This window comes from Protopterus annectens, chromosome 4.part0, assembly GCF_019279795.1.
Source record: "Protopterus annectens isolate FY-2018-M chromosome 4.part0, PAN1.0, whole genome shotgun sequence".
Taxonomy (NCBI): Eukaryota; Metazoa; Chordata; order Ceratodontiformes; family Protopteridae; genus Protopterus; species Protopterus annectens.
In genome coordinates this window covers 1,790,499,134-1,790,524,480 of record NC_056733.1, presented here as the reverse complement: position 1 = coordinate 1,790,524,480, position 25,347 = coordinate 1,790,499,134, and the positions used below count along the sequence as shown (strand labels likewise).

The 25,347-nt window shown below is 39.5% G+C and overlaps 1 protein-coding gene across 1 annotated transcript in view; it reads left to right on the top strand.

Annotated features, from left to right (window-relative positions):
• The window catches only part of GALNT10 (polypeptide N-acetylgalactosaminyltransferase 10), a 2,012,282-nt gene that overhangs the window by 1,759,543 nt on the left and 227,392 nt on the right, over positions 1 to 25,347 (top strand). Inside the window, exon 9 of the mRNA XM_044069486.1 lies at positions 24,748 to 24,969. Within this exon, the coding sequence (XP_043925421.1) occupies positions 24,748 to 24,969 (222 nt within the window). The remainder of the gene's footprint in view (positions 1 to 24,747; positions 24,970 to 25,347) is intronic.

Sequence of the window (25,347 nt, the reverse complement as noted above, 5' to 3'; positions counted from 1 at the left end):
CATTTAATATTTTGCAAAAAGATACTGTTACACCATTGCTTATAATTTGCTAGCAAGTTTAGAAAACACAACAATGGCCATTGGATTGGAAAATGTAAATTTATATTCCTTTCCCCTCACAAAAATTGCTCATATCAAACATTTACACTTGTTTCAAAAAGTAGCAAGGTAATGGGATTCTGCAAGCTATACTTCTGCAGTATATAGACTGAGAACTGCCAGATGTACAGGCTGGTTTTAGAAGAGGCAATGGTAACAAATATCAAATTGCCAGCATCTAGTTTGTAATAAGAAAGCTTTTGTCTTCTCTTTCATTGACTTAAGCTTTTGGCTCAGTGGACCATAATCAATTGCAGGTTCTTAGAGAAATGGAGGTAACTGGCCACCTTATTTACTGCCTGAGAAATTTGTATGCAGACCAAGAAGCAGCACTTAGAACTGAATATGGAATAACTGAATGGTTCAAGATTAGTTAAGGAGTATAATAAGGCCGGATACTGTCATCTTAATTTATATGCTGACCATATCTGGAAAAAATCTTGGTTAGATGAATTACATGCTGGGAAGAAGTACAAACAACCTTGGGCATGCAGGTGATTCCACTCTGATGGCTGAAAGAGAGGAGGATTTGGAGTGCCTGTTGATGAAGGTGAAAGTAGAAAAGATGATTTGCTGCTCAATAAAAATAAAATGATTATGTCTTCTAGTCATATCACTTCTTTGCAGAGAGAGAAGGAAGAACTGGGGACAGAAAGAGATGTTATTTTCCTAGGCTCAAAGATCTGTGCAGATAGTCACTGCATCCATGAAATTAAAATATACTTGCTTTTTGGGAATAGTGCTGTGGTAAATTTGGATAAGATATTTAAAAGCAGAGGCATCACATTGTCAGCAAAATATTCATGTCTTGAAAAATGTTTTTCCTCAGTACTAGCATATCATTCTAAGAGTTACAGTTGAGTTAAAGACTGTACACCAGAAAACCTGTGATGCTGGAGAAAACTTTTGAGAATTCAGTGGACTCAAGAAAATTTAATCCATCAATTGCCAAGGAAGTTAACTCGGATACTTCACCACATATGTAAAAAAGAACATTCACTGGAGAAGACACTGCTGCTGGGAAAGATTAAAAACAAAAGATGGAGGGTGCTGAGACTAAGATGGATAGGCAGTATTACTTGAATTAATGAATATAAATTTGTAAGAATTTAAAGAAGCAGTTGCTGACTTACAAGCCTGTTGTTCATAGATTTATAGGTTCATATGTGTGTACTAGGCTAATGGCCCTGGGGCCTTTACAAGCCTAGCCATAGGATTACCCTGGCATAGTGCCACCCGACCTTAGTTCCTACTGCCTCTGTCGAGTAGAGCCACTGGTGTTATCCCCAGGGTGAATTTTCTGTCTCCCATCCACTCATCAAGATTTCTCTTGAAGAGGGTCGGTCAGCAAGGTGCTCTGCTTGACATGTATGGGAAGTCTGTTCCATAGCATGGGCAGTCTCTGGGTTATGAGCCTGTCCCTCCAGCATGTTCTGTTAATTGTGGTAATGAGTCTGTGGTCTCTGGAGTGTGTGGTGCGGAGGGATTGGGAATTTTCTGGATGTAGCATTTCTATCAGAGCTGGGTCAGACATGGCTTTGTAAGTCAAGCAGAGATCGCCTTTAAGTAGGTGATATGAGACAGAGAATATTTGAGTCTGTCCATATAAAACAAGTGTTTAAGGCCTAGGGTTCTCTTTGTGAGGTACTTTTGCGGCCTCTCCAGTTGTTGCAGGTGTCTAGTGAGGAACATGCCAAATGGGGCATTGTACTCGATGATTGGCCTAATAAGGGAAGAGTAGAGGGAGACAATGACCATTTTCTTCCTGGATGCAGAACCCTTAGTAATGAGATGTGGCACATAGATGGACTTTCTGACCACAGTGACAATGTGGTGATCAAAAGAGAGGTTGCTGTCAACCTGTTTTCCCAGATCTCTTATATGTTCATAGGTAAGTACTAGGCTATCTGCCCAAGGGCATTTATAAGCCTAGCCAGAATGTGTTGGCTTTTGCCACCCCCTTAGATTAGTTCCCTGTGCCCCTGTCCAGCAGAGCCATTAGTTCCCTGCACCACTGTCCAGAAGAGCCACTGCAGTGATCTCTGGGGTAAATTTTCTGTTTCCCATCCACCCGTCAAGGTTTCTCTTGAAGAGTGTTAGTGAGGGGCTCTGCCTGATATATATTGGAATCCTGTTCCAAAGCATGGGGAGTCTCTGGGACAGGAATCTATCCCTCCAGCATGTCCTATTTATCGTTGTGGTGAGGTTTATATCTTTAGATCGTGTGGCTCTCCGGGATTTGTTTTTTTTAGGTGGAGCATGTCCAGCAATTCTGGGTTGGACAAGGCCTTGTATGTCAGGCAGAGATCACCTCTGAGTAAGCGGTATGCAACCGAGTACAGTTGGAGTTTTTTGAGTTGGGCTGCATAGGGCATCTGTTTGAGGTTAGTAATCCTCTTGGTGAGGTACTTTTGTGGTCTTTCCAGCTGTTGCAGGTGTTTTGTAAGTTACATCCCAAATGGGGCGTTGCATTCTATGATGGGTCTAATGAGTGATGAGTAGAAAGGCACAATAACCTCTTTTGTTCTAGATGCGAACCCTTTTGTGATTAGGTGGGCCACATAGAAGGATTTTCTAACTACCTTGGCAATATGATTATCAATGGAGAGATTACTGTCTACTTGGGTCCCCAGATCCCTTATTACATTTTCTGTATTTAGGGGACTACCACCTATGTGGTAGTTCATGGGTACTTTGTTTTTTCCAAAGGGGATGACTATACACTTTTTGGCATTTAGATTGAGGCCATGATTTTGACACGAGGTGTCCATCTCAGTGAGACCCTTCTGGAGGGTGTCTGTATCAGCCGGGGAATCTGTTATGGCCCATAGTTTGCAGTCATCTGTGAACTTGGTCAGCCATAGTCCTCCTATGCTTACCTGTACCTCTGAGAAGTATATACCGAACAGGAGGGGGTCCTAGGACTGAGCCCTGGGGGACATCACTTTTAACTGGTTTAGAGTCGGACATAAAGCCTGCAACTCTCACCATATGGGTTCTATCCATGAGCCAGTTGGCAACCCATCTCGTGACGTAGGGGTTTATGTTCAAGCTGGTGAGCTTGTCTATAATACAAAAATGGGAAATGGTGTTGAAAGCCTTTGCGAGGTCTAGGTAGGCTGTGTGGACCTCCTTTCCCTTGTCTAAGGCCTTGGTAACTGTCTCAAAGAAGTCCACCAGGTTTAGGAGGCATGATCTGCCCTTAACAAAGCCAAACTGGGTAGGGTCCAAGGTTTGGAGGTTCCCAATGTCTCTGTTAATGAGTTCCATGATGCGCTCCATAGCCTTGCAGACCAGGCTAGTCAGGCTTATAGAGCGATAGTTCCCGGGGTCCGTTGTGGCTCCACCTTTGTGGAGTGGGATAACTTTTGCTGATTTCATTCTGTGGGTACATAGCCTGTAGAGAGGGTGAGTTTGAACAGTGTGTTTAGGTGAGGGGTTAGTTCATTTTAGAGCTCTTATAAGACAGCCTGGGACACCTTCCGGTCCCATTGAAGCTGCGTTTTTGGCTTTGGATAAGGCTGTTTTAACCTGTGTGTTGGTGATTGACAGGGCCCTACATTCTTCTGGTATGGTTATCGGCCGTTTAGGGGGTGAGAAGGGGGTGAAGTTTGCACTAAACCTGTCTGCCAGAATGTTGGAAATATCAGTCGTTTCAGTGTATTTTGTGCCATTCTGCACTAACTCAGAGCAGATCTGAGAGTTTCCAGTTCTTGACATAGCTAAAGAATGCTTTATGGTTATCTTTGGAGTCATTGGCAATTTTTCTTTCAAAACTAGCCTTGGATGATTTATTGAGGGATCATAGTTTTGTGCTGATACTGATCAGGGATGTCTTTCCTTTTTAGGATTTTACTCTTTTCTGTACTAGTTTCCTCCTTCTGTCGTGTAGCTTGTTTATGGCAGGGGTCCACCAGACTGGTTTCCTTTTTTTGGAGGAGTGATTCTTGGTTTTACGATAGAATGATCCATGCATTCCTGCAGATGCTCATAGAGTGCCTTTGTAAAGGTTTCAGCAGCTTGGACAGCATTGTCCTTTAGCATGGGGGCTGTGAACCTTTCCACCTCGGTCTTAAGTAATGTAAAGTTTGCTTTTGAAAAGTTTTTCACGGCGGTTTCCTTGATTGGGGGTGGGGGTGGAATGTGGATATCCAGAGTGATTAATCTATGGTCTGATCTAACCAGCAAGGGGTTAACCTCTGGTGTGGAACACCGGTCGCCCATGTTGGTGATGACCAGGTCCAGTATGTTGTTCCATCTGGGTGGGGTGTTGACTAGTTGATCTAGGGCATTCAAGTTTATAAATTCTAGGAAGCATTGGGCAAGGGAGTTAGTACTTGAGTAGTTCTCCCAGTTTGTTTGGGTAATTGAAATCACCCAGTGTTAGGGTGTTTGGTAGGACCTTCATATTTCCCAGTGTCTCCAGAAATGCAGAATGGGGGTCCTGGGTCATGGTGGGTGATCAGTAGCAAGCTACAGTTTGGATTGCAGTTTTGCCCATTGTTAGTTGCACATGGATGATCTCTGATGCATTGTGCTGCACCACTAACCTGGAGGTGTGGGTATCCTTGATGAATATTGATACACCCCCGCCTTTTGTGTTTCGGTCCTGGTTCTGTGGCCGAAAGATATGGTATGAGTTATAGCCTAGTAGTGCTGGGGTGCTCTCAGGAGCCTTAAACCAGGTTTCTGTTACTGCACAGATGTCTTCTGTGTTCAGTGGACTACCATCAATGTGGTAATTCATGGGAACTGGGTTTTTCCCAAAGGGGATGATGACACATTTTTTGGTATTGAGCTTAAGGCCATGGTTCTGACACTAGTCGTTGGTCACAGTAAGGCCATTCTGTAGGATGTTACATCACTTGAGGAGTTAATAATAGCTCCCAACTTGCAATTGTCTGCAAACTTTGTCAGCCAGAGTCCCTTCATGTTGGCCTGGACTTCAGAGAAGTAGATACCAAACAGGAGGGGACTCAGGACCGAACCCTGTGGGACTCCTCTCATGATTAATCAGCAGTCTGACTTGGAGTTTGCTACTTTCACACTGTGGATTCTATCTGTGAGCCAGTTTGCAACCCACCTAGTGATATAGGGGTTGATGCCAAGCTTAGTGAGTTTTATTATGATTCCTGAGTGGGGAATGGTATCAAAAGCCTTGGCCAGATCAAGGTAGGCTGTATGAACCACCTTGCCTTCATCCACAGCTCTGGTGACTGACTCAACAAAGTCGACCAGGTTGAGCAGGCATGATCTACCCTTCACAAAACCAAACTGTGTGGGATCCAGAGTTTGGAAATTCCTTATATCCTTGTTCATTAGATCCATGATGATGTGTTCCATAGCTTTGTATATTAGACTTGTCAGGCTAATAGGGCGATAGTTCCCAGGGTCTGTACTCACTCCTCCTTTGTGGAGAGGGATGACTGTAGCAGTGCGCCATTCATCAGGGACAAAGCCTGAGGTGAGGCTGTGATTGAACAGGGCACACAGGTGAGGTGCCAGTTCACTCTGTTGTTCATGTAGAACACAGCCAGGGATATTGTCAGGTCCCATAGAAGCTGTATTCTTGGCCTTGGACAGTGCTGTTTTAACCTGTGCAGCAGAAATACTAGGTGCCTGGCAATCTACTGATATTGTGATTGGTCCTTCGGGAGGGGGGGTAAAGTTGGCACTGAATCTGTCGGCCAGTATACTGGCAATATCTGTTGGCTCGGTATAGGAGGTACCATTGTGCAGTAGCTCAGAGCAAATCTGGGTATTGCCGTGGTGATTCATTACATAACTATAGAAGGCCTTGTGGTTGTCTTTACTATCTGCTGCAATTCTGTTTTCATACCTGTGCTAAACTTCTTGAGGTCACAATGAGCAGGACTCAACTAAACAACAAAAGGAGGCTCCCACACCAACCATGAATAATGCTTCACCTCCTTCCCTACCCCTAACTAATATAATCAGCTCCAAGGTTGCACTACCTTGAGGTAAGTTATAAAAACAGTTTCTGATGATAATTTAATCTAAATGTTTACATGTCAGAGGTGCACTGAAAAGCGAGTAGCAGTTCATGAAAACAGGTTGTACAGAAGAATGATGACATTTTAGTGCATGGCATGTTCAATGAAGTATGAAAGCAGAGATGGAGGTTTCTTTTCAATTTCTCTTTAATCATTTTTAAGCACTGACGTGCTTCATTATTCAAGGCACTCACACCATGTCCTGCCTTTTCTACCATTTCCTTCTCACATTATCTCTATTGAGAATTCTCACACAATACATATTTGCAGAGTAACTTGTTCTGCTTATCCAGGTTTGATTATTTGTTAGGTTTTACTTTTTTCTTTCTGTTCCTCACCACAGATTTTCAGTTTAGATTACTGACCATGGGAAGTACTAGATTACTGTCATGTTTTAAAAACAAATTCTTTATTCTCTATGAATCACTGTTGGGTTAACTGCTACTTGGAATCCATTTGTATTGTTGGCTCCAATATTCCTTCCATAAAAGCTCCATTGTTTAACTCCTAGATTCCTTCTCCTCATATAACAGCACCATGTAGCATCTGCATGTGCTGAACTTGCATTTGTCTTTCTGGTGAGCATTCAGGTATGTACTGAATATATATTTGTACTCAAGACAACCTATGTAATAAATGCAGTCACCATAGTATCTGGTACTTCCAGAGTTTTGTTGTCATCCCCTTTCCCCAGGACATCAGAATACAGCTAGTATAAAGGTGGTATCACTTTTCTCCAGCCTTAGCTCCCCCCAGTTGTACATTGTTGTATTTTTGTGGATCAGGATCAGATGTCGCTTGGATACGTGGGTTATGTCCACCCTAGAAAAGATAACTAAGTGAGCATGTGAGAGAGTTTTATATCCATTATGTTTTCTGTATGTTGTGCCAGTTAGCATTTGAGCCAATTTTAGTTACAAAAAATGAATGAAGGGAGTTAGCTTTCAAGGTTTATTTTGACAAGGAAAGACTAGAGGTATAGGCATTAGAACAGCAGCGTGAAGATGGGAGTACATACCCTTGACTTAACACAGCTGCCAGAATGTGCCCTAGCTTTCTGATTTTTTTTGAAGTACTGCCACATATCTATTATTTCCTTGCTTTTGTCCTCTTAAATTTTCATTTTCTGATTGGTGATCACCAGCAAATTGGAAAATAATTCTTTTTAAGAGGAGAAAAGCTGTACAAACGGTAACATATGATAGTTTTCAGCTAAACTTTCTCTGATAAATCAGGTAATGTGCATTTTTTTTAAGAGGGAAGTAAAAACATTCTCAGATGGCTGGAAAAACTTGATGAGTTGAACAATATTTTTAAAATTTCTTCATTTGTATAATCTTTATCTCTTTTTCTTATTCTTATCAACTCCCATATTTTTTGTACTTGTATTTAAATATCTTCACTAATAATTTATCTTTCTCTTCATTTACCTATCTTAATACTTTCTACAAGGTTTAAAGAAGCAGAATAAACAACTGGAATTAATTACCCCAATCCCCCTTCATCTTTACTCATGTACAACACACCTATTTTCAGTGTTTTTAATCTTGAACTCCACATGAAAGAAAAGACTAATTGCACATTTTTTCTTATTTTTCTAGAATTATGTAAACATTTGACACACATGCTATTTTTCAGAATTCACCAAATAAACTTTTTTCTTGAATGCTAATATACAAGTCCTCCGCATGAGATTTACATCTTTCATTTCTTTTTCAAACCCTCCAATTACCTCATAACGTTATCATTTCCCTTGCTTTTATCCCCAACAAAGATATTTCATTGAAAAATGCACCTCTCCTGTTTTCACATCACCCAAACCCTACATTTTGTCTTTATTCACGGTCATTCCCATTTCCTTTAAACAGCCATTTAGACAAACCATCACTTACCTTATCTTTTCAACCACTTCTGTATAAGTCTACATATGTCAAAACTACTGGAATCATCACTTCCTTTTGTGTCACATATCTGGAAGCTTTCAATTTATAATCTACTTCACTCACTATCATATTCATTACTAATGAAAGCAGTATCCCACTCATGGGACATCCTTCTCTTATACCACACTTCATGCAGATTTCTTTACTCAGCCACCCATTCACTAACACTCGCTCTATTATTTTGATTTGCTGACATGCACACTGTCTCTCATAATTCTGTTACCTATTCCATACTTTTGCATAACATCCCACAAAGCATAATGTCCTACTGTATGAAATGCATTACTAATATCTCCTACCATAAGTTTTACATGTTCCCTTTTCTTATGATATCATCCACACTTTCTTAAACCAGCAGTAATAATTCCTGGCATGGCTTCCTTTTATATCATATATACTTTCTTCCATAATATCCTTTATCCTTCCTTCCATCCTCCTCTTATTATTCTCATAAAAACATTATAATCTGTACTATTTAATGTGATACGTCTCCGTTTTTTGTTTCATTCTTTTCATCCTCCTTATAAATTTTAATGTCCCATTACATAACTCTTCATAAACAAAACCTTCTTTTCACCATTCATTCAAAACATTTAGAAACAATTTTTTTTGCCAATCCATTCATATCTTGCACATTCCATACCCTATACCATTTGGACCCGAATTTACCTTCCTAAGTAATTCATCTGATTCACTAATACTAATTTATTTTTCATATTCTTCCTTAACTCATTCTAGAATTTTTTTTTACTTTCTATTCTCTTTTATTTTCATTCTGTGTACTCTCATATATGTTTTCTACATGCTGCACTAAAATACTAATAATTTGCTCTTGTGTTCTTTCTACCTCTCCTTTTACATTTTTTATTTCCCTCATTATACTAATATCCTCCTTTACTATTTTACCCAAATATGTAGACACCTGCTCCCTTCTATCTTGTAAATAATATGTCTGCTTAAACAGTAATGCCTTATTTTTTTAGATATTTCCTTTTCCATGTCATAATACTCTCTTATATTCATCTCTCAATTCTGCTTTATATTTCTATAGATCTTTCCATACTTTGCTTTCTCTTCCTTTCTTACTTCATCCTACCATTGAGGAAAAAACACTTGTGTGTTTCTTTTTTTAAATTCAATCCACCATTCAGGCCAATTTTTACAAAACTCCTCTGTGGTTATATGATCCCTCCATAACTACAGTGCTTCCCACTCTCCAAATTCATCACAAAATGTCTCATTTATTCTTTTGATTCCCTTATTTATTTTAATATACTCCCTTTCTTCCATCACCTCCATTCATATTGCCAAACAATCTCTACTGTATCACCATCTGCTACTCTCAAAACTTTTGATAGCACAAAATAATCAATTTCAAATCCAATTGCCCCTCTTCCTGTTCCACACAGCTAACTTACCACATTTTATCACATCTTGTATTTTTTTTTACATTTTCCCCTAGATCACAGTTAATGTCCCCTGCAACAATAATTTTCATGTTAACTAACCACATAATCTAATGATCTCCTTTCCATTTGTTTATGCATATAATGCTGTAAGTCTGTAAACATTTTCTATCCACTTCACATCCATAACAGTTCCCATCCTTACCAACATTACATCTAATATTTTACTGTCGTTTTTAAAACTATACAGCCATACCAGAATAAATTTTGCTTCTTAATTCCTTATTATTTTCCACAGTGAGGAATCTTACATCCTCCAGAAAAATAATATGTACATCACAATTAGCACACCATTCCAGTATCCCTATATCTCTTACAAAATTACTAATACTATTCACATTTAGTAAAAGCAGTCTAAAATTGTTACTTTTCCTTTCTTTTACATTTAAGGAAAATATTTTTTCAGAGTTTATGTACAACTATTCCTTGATCATCAGAATCAAAATTTAACTGAAATGCATCAGAACTACTCCATGCCTTTCTTTTTAATATGTGGTGATATATTTTTAAATCTTCTTTTCCTCACCCTTACCCTAGTACCTATTGAATTTCTTTTCCTAACATCCTTTACACTCCCTTCACAAACATCTGATTAACACTTTCAGATTCTTCATTTTTAACAATCTCAGTAGTCGCCTTCATCCTCCTGAAATATAACATTTTTTTATCTAAATCATCTATTATTACTTCATCTTCCTTTTCATTAGCACATTTTTCCTCTCCTTCATTATTCCTTTCAGACATTGCAGTACTTTCATCATCCTGCTGAACATTATTTTGCCTATTTTTTACAGTCAAACCAAAAATGCTGTTCACTCTTACATACTCTGTACTCATTTTAACACTTGCGCATCATCTGACCATTTCCCTACATATTTTTGTATACCCCTTTATCAGATTATTTAAATCACCCCCCCCCAAAAAAAAAGGTTTTCAGCTGTCCTATACCTAATTGTTCCTCTGTTGCCATCTACATACATAACATTTGGTAAATGCTTTATCTCATCTTTTTCATATTTTAAAATAACATCCACTTCCCACCCCCACTCGAAATACTCCTCTCATCTTTAACTTTCCAGTATCAAAAACTAAATAACACATCAACGAAGAATAATTTTTAATATCTTTTAACTCCATTTTCATCAGTACAAAATTGAGCAAACACTAAATCAACTCTCATGCCAAGAAAATATTAACTCATCTCATGGGTAACAGTCCATTTTTTTCACAATTAAACAAAAATCTTTCCATTAAGTCTTCAGTCTCAAATGTTAAGTCACAAAATGTCAGTCCATTTTTCACAATTAAACAAAAATCTTTCCATTAAGTCTTCAGTCTCAAATGTTAAGCCACAAAATGTCTCTTTTTCCCAAATTAATTTGAGGATATAATGTCTTTTGCTTCAAAACCCAAAGGTAACACTAAATTATCCCACACAAAATATCTATGATTTCTTCTTTCTTATCTGAACAACCAGCCAGTTTTTCATCAGGCAAACTTCCAGAAGCAATTTCACTTACAACAGCTCTTTAAAATCCTGAGGTTTAAAGTCAGCTAGATGCTTTTCAACAGTTTTCTGTCCAACTGACAGAACCACACTGCTATCACCAACAGAACAGCTTTCTTCTCCCTCCATTACTGCACAGCTTCTCTTAGCTGTCTCTGCACCAGAAACAGAAGCAAGAAGTGCAACAGCAAAAACCTTCCCTGTCACAATGAGAAGAGTAGGGGGGAAGTTCCCTGATATATGGCCAAATTTCTCCTAGTAGTAGAAATACCACTTTGGGTCTTCCCTGAAAAGAGGCCACTAACACTAGTCTTGTAACACTGTCAACATAGAATAAAACAAAACAGTGCTTGCACTTTGGCATTTTTCAGAAAAGGAACAAAGTACAGTGATCTTTCAAGTCAGTTTCAGTGTATTGAAGAGTACTATATTCTGGGCTAGTGTTAGTGACTCCTGACTTTAAAAGAATTTACTCTGTATATGGCTTCTTCAGTGATAGGACTGGGAGAAGTGTTGTCCAAAGGTATTCAAAGTGAGGAGTACCCTGTGTATACTGTATCCTTTGAAAACTAAGCAGAGGAGCAAAAAGTATTCACCCACAAAGAGTGAGTGTTTAGCCATAAGTTATTGAAATACTCATTCTTAGGTAGACACTTCAGTCTGGTGACTGATCATGCCCCATTACAGTAGATAAACAAACAACAAGATGGCAGTGCAATATTGTGCAACTGGGCAATATCCCTCCAACCATTTTCAGTACGCAATATCCTATAAGCTTGGCTTGGCTGATACAACTCCTAATTCCCCACTACCCATTGCTGTAAGTCCAAAACTGGTGGTTTTGTACTGGGGGTTAGTTCTAGCATTTTATATATGGAAAAAGGAGAAATATACTTTTACTTGTGTGTTGTGTATGGAAAATATAGAATGTGCCTTTAAAACAAGTAAATAGTCATGTGTTTGTAAGAGTTCTCACAACAATTCAGTCAGGCAATCTGTGTTAGTAAGACGCCAGTTGCCTGTTTTAGACTGTATAAAAAGAGGTGGCCTATTCAGAGAAAACTAGTAAGAGCTAACTGTGGATGTAGCTTAAGTCAAAACACTAAGGTGATGACTTTTTTGATTGTTGAAACTGAAGGGAATACCTGGTAGGGCTTACACCTGTGTTTAGCAGAAGGACGGCCTGTGTGAGGAGAGGTAGCTGTTTGGATTACTAACTCGAACTTATGACTCCTGGTGCAAAGGTTCAGTTTTCAATGTATAAATCTGAAGATCTGAAGTAACAGCTTGTATGTATATATATATACATATATATATATATATATATATATATATATATATATATGTGTGTGTGTGTGTATATATATATATATATATATATATATATATATATATATGGGATATGCCTTTAAAACCATATAAAAGTCACTAGTGCTAGGAAAATTCTAACAGTACCTTAGTGAGGTAAGCATCAGTTAAAGAGATTTGGCTTACCAGTTTTGTGAAGTGGTAGCCAGAAAGCTGAAAATCAGGGAGTGAGCTCCTCTTCAGAGGTTAAGCGTAGGGTAAAACAGGGATTTTAACTAAAGATCCCAGATCTATTCCAAGCCACGTGCACAAGATCTGGGGCTTCTTTTTTTGTCATTGCTGAAGTTGTTGAGAAGACCTGGCAGGGCCTGCAGCAGTGTCTTGTTCTACTTTTGATGGAGGTGCTACATGGTCTGTTGTGGTGGTCATAACCCTAAGGTACTGTTTCTAGATAGCTCTAATTTGGTTGTTTCAGTCTTGTGTGTGTATAGATATATATATCTCAATCTCACACATACATACTTGTCAGTGGAGCAATAGGTAGCACACTCGCCTTTAGTGTAGAAGGCTGTGAATTCTATTCCCACACCAGAAAGATCGATTGCTGTCACTGCAATGCAGCATAAGGGGGGTGCTGCAGTCTTGAGCGTGTCTTACATTGGATGAGATGTTAAACTGTGGTCACATCTGCTTGAGTTGATGGTAGCCAAGTTGGATGTAAGAGATCCCACTGTACCTATTAAAAAGAGTAGTTTTTTTATTGATATCTACATTACATATTATTTACATATTTAGATTATTTATATCTAGTTACAAATCTCAAAACATTATAAACTTCAATTTAAGAATTCCCCCCACTCTTTTATCCATAACCAAAACATAATTTTTTCCAAAATCTTTGTACAAGTCCATTTTCCATTGTATTTAATTTTATTTAGTTTCTCATTCCATATAGTCCGTGAAGCATAAAATATTACTCTGTCCATTTTCTTCACTTCTTCCTGTTTATGTGCACCATAATAACCAAATTCTATTATGTCAATTTTATTTGTTCAAATTTTAACAAACTTTTCACCCTATTATCTTTACATATTTCTTTCCACAAATTATTAACTATTTTACATTTCAAAAACACATGCTCAGTAGTCTCAAACTCTCCACATTTATTACATATTCTATCTTGCTGTTTTTGTATGGCATATTTGCCATAACCAGCAATTTTCTAATACACAATCCCCATAAAAAATCATTACATCTTTAATCTTTTTATAGTTATTATATCTCATCATTATGGCTTTTTTCTTATCTATTTCTAAATCTTTCCATGGATCAGTACAATAAAATGCTTTCATAATACTTAAGTATCATTCCTTTCTATTTTACTCACATATATTTTTTTTTATTTTCCATAACACAATTTTGTTTTGGTATTCTTTCATTTCTTCATTCACAATGCTATTTTTTTAACTTCCATTCCTTCCCACAATTCTTTGTATTTATAATGTAGTATAATTTCTATCAAGATTTTATTTTCCTTCATAATTCCTTTTAATGCCTTATATAAAATTAAAGATGCTGCTTGTACTATTGGGCTTATTAAACCCAACCCACCTTGCTCTTCTTTCAGAGCCCCTTTTTGACTGGATTCAGTCTAGAGACCCATACAAAAGAGAATATAATCATCATTAATTCATTTTCATACTTAATAGGAACCATATAAATGTTAGCAACATAAGCAATTTTTCCTATTACCATGGTGTTCAACAATTGTGCTTTTTTTCTATATGAAAAATCTATATGATTTCCAAAAGTTAGTCATATCCTTTACTTTGAGTACATGATCCAATTGTTGTTGCCTGTATTCATTACTTCCAAATGTTATTCCTAATATATTTATATATTTTTAATTTAACTCAACACCTCCTGTCATACCTTCAAAGCAAAATCATTTACATTTCTCCTTATTTATACTTAAACCAATTTTTTTAATTTATACTTAATTTTTCATTTAATTTTTTCCATCCGTACTTTATTTTTAACAATAAACACAATATCATTCTCATAATTATACATTATTGCCAATTGTACTTCCTTCATCGTTTTGTATCCACCGCTACTTGAAATTTTATTAATTTCCTTCACTATTACATTCATAACTAATGAGAAAATTACACTACTAGCTGGACAGCTGTGCTTTATTCTGCATTCCATTTTTATTTCTTCCCCAATCCAGGCATTTACATTTAGTTTCACATAATTCCTTTCATAAACAGATTTTATTACTTGTAATTTTTTGCTTATATTATATGCCTGCAAGATTCCCCATAGTGATTTATATTGAATATTATCATAAGCTTTACTTCTCCTATCATAATCTTCATTTCTACATTTTTATTCATGATATCAATTATTTCTCTTATTATCCATAATAACTCTTGACTTCCCTTTCTTCCAAATACATTTTGGTCATATATTCTATCTGTTTTTTGTAACTTTTCATTATTATTCTCATAAAAATGTTATCTTTATTATTCAATGTTATAGGTCTCCAATTTTTATCTTTTCTTTATTTCCTTTTTTAAATATAAATTGTTTAACTCCTGTACACATCTCTCTCTTTAATTTCAGTTTCTAACCATTCATTCATAACTTCTATAAAAATAATTTTTTGCCACTCTTTCATTTCTTTATACATACCATATTCAATTCCATCCAGTCATTTTGCAGAATTCGTGTTAATATATTTTAGAATTTCATTCAATTCTTTCATAGTTATTTTTTGTTCTAAATACTCATTATCTTCTTATTTAATGTTTCACCTTTATAAATTTGTTCTATGTTTCTTCTCTCTTAAATAATTCCAATACATTTTTTTTAATTATTTCATATATTCGGTCTTATTTGCTTACTTTCCTTATTTTTAATTCTCTTATTATTTTTCCTTCTTTTATTATTTTACTCAAATATGGTGCTACCTCTTCTTTCTTTCCTTGTAAACAATATTTTTGTGTTTATAACAAGTTGTTAATTTTAATTTGATTTATTTTATATATTTCTCTGTCTTTTTCATAAAAGGAATTTTTCTTCTGTAGTAAGTCTCTAAATGTTTCTTGACTTAATATCTTGTATTTCTCTTTTTCTTTTCTTCCTTATACATTGTAAATATACTTTTTTATATTTGTCTTTAAAACTAAGCCACCAAACAGTCCAGTTCTCATAAAACTCCCTCATGGTCATATGATTTTCCATAATTCCACAAGTTCTATTTTTATGTTCTAAATCTAATTCATTTTTACTAATTCTCTTTATTCCTTTTCCTATTCTTATATATTCTTCATTTTCCTGTACTTTAACCCATATTGCCACATAATCTGAAAATCCAGCAAACGTAATTCCTTTTTGTATAACTTTTAAACTGTCAGATATTAAAAAATAATCAATCTCTTTCCTAATTTCATTTCTTTTATAGGTCCAGTGGTTATTCTCCCATACACTTAATTTTCCATTTCTCACAATTTCTTCAGCCATTTTAACATCACAATTGCTCTTATTTTTCCTTAAATTACAGTTAAAATCACCCACCACTGTAATGTCCATATTTACACAAACATATTCAAGAATATTTTTAAACATCGTTTCTCTTTTTTTTTTTTTTGTTACATATGCATATAAAGCTATAATTCCATACACATATTTTTCCATCTCACATCTGTTACCATAGTTTGGCCTAGTTCCACTATGGTTACATCTAATATTTTAATGCTTTCTTGACATAATATACATATGCCCGAGCATGTTTCTTTCCCCATGTTCCAAATTACCACACCATTCCAAAGTTTTTCAGTTTGTGTTCTTTCTTCCTGTGTTAATAATCTGATATTTTCTAAAACAATAATATGTGCATCTACTGCAGCACACCATTGTAGTATATATATTCTCCTTTTAAGATTTTTCATGCTGTTCGCATTTAAAGCTATTTTCAGCTTTTAAGAACAGTTAGTATAATAAAATGTTTATCTCTTTCCTTTCTTATTTTCTCTAAGCATTATGTTTTTGAATTTTCTTTTCCTTTCTTTAACTCTTTTCCCTGTCAAATTCTTTTTATTTCTTAATGTGCACCAATCCACTTCTTCCTCACTTGTCTCCTGTTGTTTTTTCCTTGTGATTTTCTTTAACTTCATGTATAGCCTCTTTATCAGTTACATCTTTTTGTACATTTTCTTGTATAACACATTCTACTATCACTTTATCCTGTATAACTTCATTTTCATTTTTTTGCACATTAATTTCACAGTCTAGCCATGAATGACCAGTATTGCCACATTTTTTTTGCACTTTAAATCAAATTTTTTGTATTATGCCCTATTTTACCACATAAATAACATTTTTTTAATCACATTCATTTATTAAATGATCATTTTTTCCACAAAAATAAGTTTTTGGTTGACTCCTCTATTTCACAAAATCTCTATTACCTTGAACATTAATAATACTAAGTAATTTTCCATTTTCAGTATTACTGCACATTCCCATCCCCCAGTCCTGTTTCATCATACACTTTTGTAGTGCCCATTACTTCTTTACATATAGTTAACAAATGTTCTTTCAGTTCTTTTTCTTCAACTTCAGTTCTAAACTGGATTGTTATTGGCTTTTTTTTGTTTGACTGTAACAAGCTTGCATGACATATTCTGACCATGGATAAATATTTTTCTTTTGTCATATGCACCTAAAAAAAATTCCATGGCCTGCCCTGTCTCAAATATTAAGTCACAAAAAGTCTCTTTATTAAAATGAATGCTCTTACCACTTTTGCTTTGACACCCAGAGGTGCTATGACAGAGTCTCAAATCTTATACCTGTCCAGCTTTTCTTCTTTTTTACACCTCAGACATACCGTGTACTTCTTTTTTGTTTATTTTATTTCTTTCTTCTTTGCTCCCTCTCCCACAGTTTGCGCATGCGTTTTTGTCTCTTGAACCTTTTCTAGCACAGTCTCTTCTTCTCCTTTTTCTTCTATTTTCTCCATGATGTCACTCCATGAAATTGCTGCTCCACTTTCTGGTTCACTGTGGTTTACCATTTCTTCCAAATAATCATCCCACAACCTTCCCAGTTAGAGAGCTGTAATTATGCATTTCTCAGAGGTAACTGTCTTTCCTTTAAACAATATTCTCTGAAAGTTTTCCTCTGAATCCATCTCTGTTACAACTATTATCTCCCTTTCTTTCAATATCACTGTTTTTTCTGCACCCACATTTTCAGAAAAAACTTCTGGTAGTGATTTTATCATTTCAGCTACATTTTCATCATCCTTCACTTCATTTTCAGCCAAAGCTGAATCAGCCATATTTTCTCCCTGTTCCTCCTGGCAGCCTCCATGCCTGGACAGGAAACGGGAAGTCAGGATGTGTAACACACAAATCCTTCCCCAACTACCAAGAGTAGGGGCAGTTCCCCAATGCCTTGGCCAAATTTCACCTAGTAGAATAAATACCACCTTGAGTGTCCTTTAAAAAGAGTCCACTAGCCTAGTGGGACTAATCTGGTTAACACAGGATCTGATGCTATCTGTGTCATTATTGATTACGGATAGGTCTTGGATCCGGCCTCAGATCTGAGCCGGCAGAGTAAGCATTAGCTCCTGAGCTCCAACTCTTCCCCTCCCAGAAACCCCTGCTACCCATAATACTTAGATCTCGTGAGCTGACGTATCTTCTGCAGGTCGATCTCTATGTTGAGATAAGTAGTTTAATTTTTGGAACATTGCTCTTCCTTTTTCTGTCTTTTCCTTTTAGTAGCTTAGTTTAGTCTTGCAATAGATTCCCTCCCCTCTGTTAGTCCTTGGATTTGTTCCTTAGGTTTTTCTCACCTTATCCCTTACTTGGTAGCCTTTTCCCTTGCTCTCCTTTCTTCCTTCTTTGGGTTAGTGAGTAAGTATATGTGTGTGTGTGTGTGTGTGTGTGTGTGTGTGTGTGTGTGTGTGTGTGTGTGTGTGTGTGTGTGTGTGTGTGTGTGTGTGTGTCTGTGTGTGTGTGTGTGTGTGTGTGTGTGTGTCTCTGTGTGTGTCTGTGTGTGTGTCTGTGTGTGTTTTCGGGAGTTAGTGTTTTGGTAGTATGTATGACAAACCCTCAGGGTTTAGTTGCTGCTCCTCATGTGGTCGTCCGTTAGCTCCCACCAATACTTTGCTCAAAGAGCTAGCTAAAGGGGGTTCTCTGGTCTTGGGCTCTCCTTCCAAAGCTCCTTTGGAGCCCAAGAGGAAGTGCTCTTCCAATCGGGACTCTCAGCCGAGGCTCTCGGATCCCAGTTCCCCGGTTCCAAGCCCAGCCTTGGGGGCATTGGCTCCAGGGTCTTTGGCTCCGAGAACCTTGGCCCTCCCTGTCGCATCCGAATCTTTGGAGACTAGGAGGTCCTCGGATCTGGTCGAGCCCAAAACCACCTTGGATCCGACCGGTCCGTCGGATCCGTCTGTGGGATCTTTATTGCTCTCAGATCCATCCAGGCAGTCAGAACCAATGGCTCCCTTGGAGGCCATCATTATTGATAACTTTCCAGCCCCTTTAAAAAAATTGGATCCAAGAAGATCCTGTAGATCGTATTCTAGGGACCGCAGACCATCAGCTCAGTCAGGCCATTCTTCTGTTTCCTCTAGGTCTACCAAGAGTTTGCTCCCTTCAGACATGGCCCAGATGATGAGGAGCTTCCTCAAAGCCCAAATTGAACTTGACTTGTTACCGTCCCCTAGCCACTTGTCAAGGGGCTCTTCATGCATGTCAGAACTCCTCTCTTTCCTTCCAACTCATGTGAGTTCGGCTCCTCAGAGTCAGAGCTTGCTAGGGAGAGGCTGTCAGTGTTGGGTAGTGTTCCGATTCCTATACCACCTGGGTCTCTGGCTGGTTCAGCTCTGTTGCCCTTGGAGCTGGGAATGCCTCAGCCCCAAGAGGTCCGTGGGGGCCCCCCGAGGTGGAGAGTCCAGTCTGGAGTGTTCAGACAGTTTCCTGCCCTTGGGGGCATCTGCTTTGGGCAGCTTAGGACCAATATCATCCAGGGACATCAGTGCTATGTCGGGGTCTCCCTTTCCGCCCCAGTCAGCCCTTCCTAGCGGGGATGAAGGTGGAACTTCTTCCAGCCCATCAGCCTTCTGGGCAATAGAGAGGACTATCTCCAGTTGGTCGTCAACCTCTACCTCAGCTCTGGACCCCCCTTGCCTTGTTCTACTTTGAGTGGCAAGTTTTCATCATCCATTTGGGGACAGCCCCCCTGTGAACACCTTCATAAGGGCATTAACCCCATTGGGGTGCCCTCCTCTTCTGAGTCCTCCCCAGAGCCCATGATGGAGGAGCCTCCCTGGAAGAGGACATGCAAGAGGAGGCACCTGGACTCCCCTCAAGAGTCCCTCATTGAGAACTATGATTTCAAGGAAGGGGACAGACCCCCCCCAGACCACCGTTTGAGGAGGTGTCCTTTGAGGACATCCTTGAGATCCTGAAAGAGTGGGAAGGTGGTTGTTCTCCCCCACCCCATCCTCAGTGGAATCCATGTTCCTGATATCATTCAGGATGGGCCCATCTTCCTTCTGGGTGTCCCCCCTGTGGATGAGCTAGTCCAGCAGGGCATGGAAGGAGCCGGACACAGTAGAAGTGATCCCCAAGAGAGTGGACAAGTTCCTAAGTCCACCAAAGGACAAAGCTTTGTGGAGTAAAGGTCTCTCTTTGGATGCCATTGTGGTTGCCGCAGCCACCAAAAAAAGAGCTCACGGAACAGAGCTCTATAGTCCATCCCCCTAATAGAGAGTCATAGGCGATTGACCATTTTGGGAAGCGCGTGTATGCCTCATCTACTTTCGGACTGAGGACTACTAATTACATGGCACATTTCACATGGCTACAAAGGGATTTGGCTTCTGAGCTTTCCTTTTCCCTTTCAGAGTTGTTGCCTCCGAAGAGCTTTAAACTGGTCTCTATGAAGCTTTCTACTCTTAATTCCCTGGCTAATGCCTTGATGAGGTTGATCTCTAATGTGGCTGAGGCCACGTCTTGAGCAGCGGGCACAGGCATTGCTTTAAGGCGACATGCCTGGCTTCTCCTTTGTGGGTTTGTGGACAACTTCAAGGCATCCTTTACCAATGTCCCATTTGACAGATCTACATTGTTTGGTCCTTCTTTCAAGGAAACTTTGACTTGCAGCGAGCAGGAGAGAAAAACTTTGTCCACAGTTGGGATCAAGTTTTCTACTCCCCAGTGTTCCTTCTCCAAGACTCAGAGGAGGGTATTAAGAAACTGTGGTTCCACAGGGCTCAGTCTTCCTTCCAAGATGCTCCTCAGGAATCCTCTTCTTTGACTGGGGAAGAGGATTTGATGGAAGACACCACCCCAGAAGCAGAGAAGGTATGCAAAATCAGGGCTCCTGAGAACCCTTCTCGGAGAAGCCCCCCAGCACTCCTGAAGCACTGCCTGACTGTCTTGCCCTGGAGGCAGTCGTGGGCCATATCTCCTTGCACCCACTAGCTTGGGCTGCTACTACCTCAGGCCAGTGGGTGCTAAGCATTGTCCAGGGGATATTTCATATCCTTTGACCAGCCCCCCCCCCAGTTTGAAAGTCACTCCCAGACATTCCGCCACAAGGGGAGTTAGGTCTCAGAGGTTCAAGACCTTCTTCAAAAAAGAGCCATCTAGGAGGTCCCAACAGGGCAACAAGGGTCCGGAACTTACTCTCGCTTCTTTGTAATGCCCCAAAATAATGGGGACCTGTGTCCTATTCTGGACCTCAGCAATTTGAATTTATCAGTCAAGAAGTCGATGTTCATTACGGTCACTGTTCAGTCCATTCTTCTGCTTCTGCACAAGGATGATTGGATGTGCTCGGTGGATCTCAAGGATGCATACTATCACATAAAAACTGACAGACTTTCCAGGACATTCCTGCACTTCTAGCTGGGAGCCAATCACTATCAGTTTATAGCCCTGCCCTTCAGTCTCACCTCCGCCCCCTCAGATGTTCACCAAATGTATGGCGGTGGTAGCAGCCCATCTCCAGCTGCAGGGGTTTCAGGTCTTTCCATACCTGGATGATTGGCTTCTCACGGCTCCCACAAAGCATCATCTAACTTTAGCCACAGATTACACTCTCAGCCTATTTTGAGATCTGCGTAGTACAGTCAACCTTCCCAAGTCACATCTTGTCCTATGTCAGAGATTGGAATTCATAGGTGTTCTTCTTGACACTGTGTCGGAGACTGCAGCTCTTTCACTGCACAAGGTAGAAGCAATTTGGGAGCAAATCCTCCTCCTTCTGAATCGGGAGAGTGTCCCTTCCCATTTGATACTGCAAGCCCTTGGTTCTATGGCGGCAGCAATTCCGCTGTTCCCCTTCCCCAGGTTTCACATGCAAGTGCTTCAATGGACCCTTGCAGTGCAGTGGTCAGCTCATCTTTACTCTATATCCATGGCAGTCCAGATATCTTGAATCTGCTGGTGTCACTTAGCGTGCTGGCGCCGATCCAAAGATCTTCTGCTAGGGACACCCTTTTGTCTTCCACAGCCCCAGGCCACAGTGACCACGGACACCTCACCTCCCTGTTGGGGGGGCATTTTCAGGGAAGGACGGCTCAAGGAACATGGTCCCTATTGGAGACCAAGCTGCACATCAGTGTCCCACAGGTGAGAGCAGTCCTTCTATGATTGCAAGCGCTGCAGGACTATCTCCCTCTTAGGACTGTGACAATTCAGACAGACAACATGGTGGTAGTCTGGTACATCAGCAAACAGGGGGGACACGATCATATCCTCTGTGCAGAAAGGCCATGAGAGTGTGGGAATGGGCTGTGGCCTCCAGGCAGTTTCTTCTTGCAATGCATATTCCCGGTGATTCCAATGTGTTGGCAGATGAGCTCAGCAGATCTATCCTGAGTCTCCACGAGTGGTCTCTGAACCAGTCACTGGCAAGCCAGATTTTTGACTGTTCGTGTCTCCTGTGCTGCTGTCTCTTTGCCTCCCCGATCAATCACAAACGCAGCAAATACTTTTCCCTGATCCCCCCACCAGGGGAATCACCCAGGGATGCTCTGATTCACAATTGGTCGCTGGGACTACTCTGCGCCTATCCTCCAACACTCCTCATTCCCCAAGTCTTACAAAAAGTCCATCGCTTGAAGGCTCACCTCTTCCTCATTGCCCTCTTCTGGCCTTGTCAGATGTGGTTTTCCCTCCTCTGGTCTCAACTGAAATATCCACTCTGGATATTAGATCCAGTCTAGGATCTCATTTTCTATCCCTGGGGGCTTCCTCTTCCCAACCTTCAATCCCTGCAGCTGACAGCTTGGTACCTCCAGTTCCAATGATTTTCAGCCAGATTAAGCTGCCTTCTCTGGTGAAGGACATCATTTTGACCTCCCAGAAGCCTTCTACTAAAAAGGTTTACTCCAGCAAATGGAAGAGGTTCTCGCTGTGGGCTCATCAGTGTGACATAGATCCTTTTTCTGTGCCTATTCCAGACATTTTGTCATTCCTATCTTCCCTGTTTCAACAAGGGTTGAGCTTCTCAATGATTAAGCTTCAGCTGGTAGCTATTTCCAACTTTCACCTAAGTGACAGCCCCATGTTTTCTTCAAGGCTGTGCAAGGCTTTTCTTAAGTGTATTTTCCTGCTCAGGCCTCCTTTCAAAGATCCATCTCCTCCTTGGGATCTTACTTTGGTGCTGCAGTCCCTGACACAACCTTCCTTTGAGCCTGCTGTGAAGTGTGATATTAAGTTTCTGTCTTAGAAGATGGCTTTTTTGGTGGCTATTACCTCTACCAAGAGAGTTTCTGAATTGCAGGCGCTTTGCATAAAAGCTCCATTGAAGGCTTTGAGGCCGAGGTGTTAGAGTGAATAAATCTTTTTTTGAGGAAATTCTTGGTCCTTTCTGTGGTTTTATCTTTGCATAAAAGCTGTCTTAATGTTTTTTTACAAGGATAGGGTATCTGCCTGGACCAATCCTTCATTCATTCCTAAGGTAGCCTCAGAAACTAGCCTTAATCAGTCAATTCAACTTTTTGTCTTTTTTTCCAGTCTTTTTTTGAACAAAGGGGAGTACAAACTACATTGCCTGGATATACATAGGCAGCTACATTTCTGTTTGAAGAGGACACAGAATTTTCAAAAGTCAGAGCTGCTTTTCATAGCTTTCTCTCAGGCCAGGAAAGGTAAGGCCATTTCCAAAGTATCTATTTAATGATGGATCGCGTGTTGCATAGGTCATATTTATGAAAGCAATTACATTAATCTTCCCAGACCTATTAAAATTCATTCTACTAGGTTGGTGGCTACTTCTTCAGCCTTCTGGGCAAGGACTTCCTTGGATGACAATTGTGCTGCTGCCACTTGGTAAAATCCCCATACTTTTGTAACACATTACAAGTTGGATTTGGTGTCCAAGGGTAGAGCTTCATTTGGTTCTTCTGTGCTCTGGCATGTCCTTCCTTGAGACCACCCAGGGTTATGGATACCTGGGGACTCTGACCCATCTGTGATCAATAATGACATGGATAGCATCAGATAAAGAGTTATGCACTTACCATAACTTGGAATCTGTGCGATCCAGTATCAGTATTCATCACGTTCCCACCCTCCATCTCCCTCTCCTTCCGGTGACCAGGGATTCATGGAGTAATGGTGTGTTTGGTTCTGGTGTTCCTTATTGTAGACAGTTTCACTGTCCTTATTTTTATCTAGCAAACTCGATCTGAGGATTATAGGTAGCAGAGGTTTCTGGGAGGGGAGGAGCTTGAGCACAGGAGCTGTCACTTACTGTGCCGGCTCAGATCCAAGACCCATTCTTGATGAATAATAACACTGGATAGCACAGATTCCAAGTTATGGTAAGTACATAACTCTCTATAAATAAAATGCGTGTGTGTGTGTGTGTGTGTGTATGTGTGTGTATTTTCACCATGCTACAGATCTTTGCATTTGCATCACAGTGTATCAAAAATAGTGAAACCTCTGAGGACAGCTGTCACATGAGTCCTGTTGGGGGGGGGGGGGTAATTTTAGTCAGTTGAATAGGTTGTTACAGCATGAGGCAGTGATATGTGAGTCAGTAACACATGATGGAATATAACAGGTGCATATACATGTATTTATACTCACATATGTGCACATGCACTGACGTACATATATTATTATGCACACATAGATATGAACAGGTAAGCCCTTCTGCACACATGCATAGTTCTGTAACTTAATCCAAGTTTACATTTAAGTGGATGTAAATGACAGTGACACATTAAAGGGATATCATTGCAATCACATCAAAAGTAATGTGTGCCTTGTCATTGTGCTATATCTTTAACATTAACTGCAGCTAGAGAAATTTGCTGTAATAAAAGTATATAATTCTCAGATTATTTGCCTTCTCTTTCTTTCTTGTAGAATCTAAAGAGAGTAGCAGAAGTGTGGATGGATGAGTATGCAGAGTATATCTATCAGCGAAGGCCTGAGTATCGACATCTGTCTGTAGGAGATGTGACAGCCCAGAAAGAAATGCGGAACAAACTCAACTGCAAAAGCTTCAAGTGGTTCATGAGTGAAGTGGCCTGGGATTTGCCAAAGTATTACCCACCTGTAGAACCACCAGCTGCCGCATGGGGAGAGGTGAGAGCTGAAGTAATTCAGTTGGGTCAAGCTGCTTTATATTTTGCTGATGTATTTTTCTCCGTTATCTTTACCAGTGGGAGCAGATGCTGTCCCTAACAGACATTTGCCAGATGCCCTCTTGTCACCTAGTTTCTTCTAGTGATGGTGGTTGAATATAGAAGTCTTAACCTTAACCATAATAATGAGAGGAGGAGGAAGTGTTCCTTGTTTTTTTGTTTGTTTTGTTTTTTGTTTCCCCCTGAGAGTATCTTGTTTTACTGGAATCCTAGGAGCATATAAGATGGAACTTGAAGGATGGAAGGATGTCAGTGTAATTCACACTTACAGGTTCATAGGTAGTTACTAGGCATGCAGTCCTACAGTCCATTAATAAGC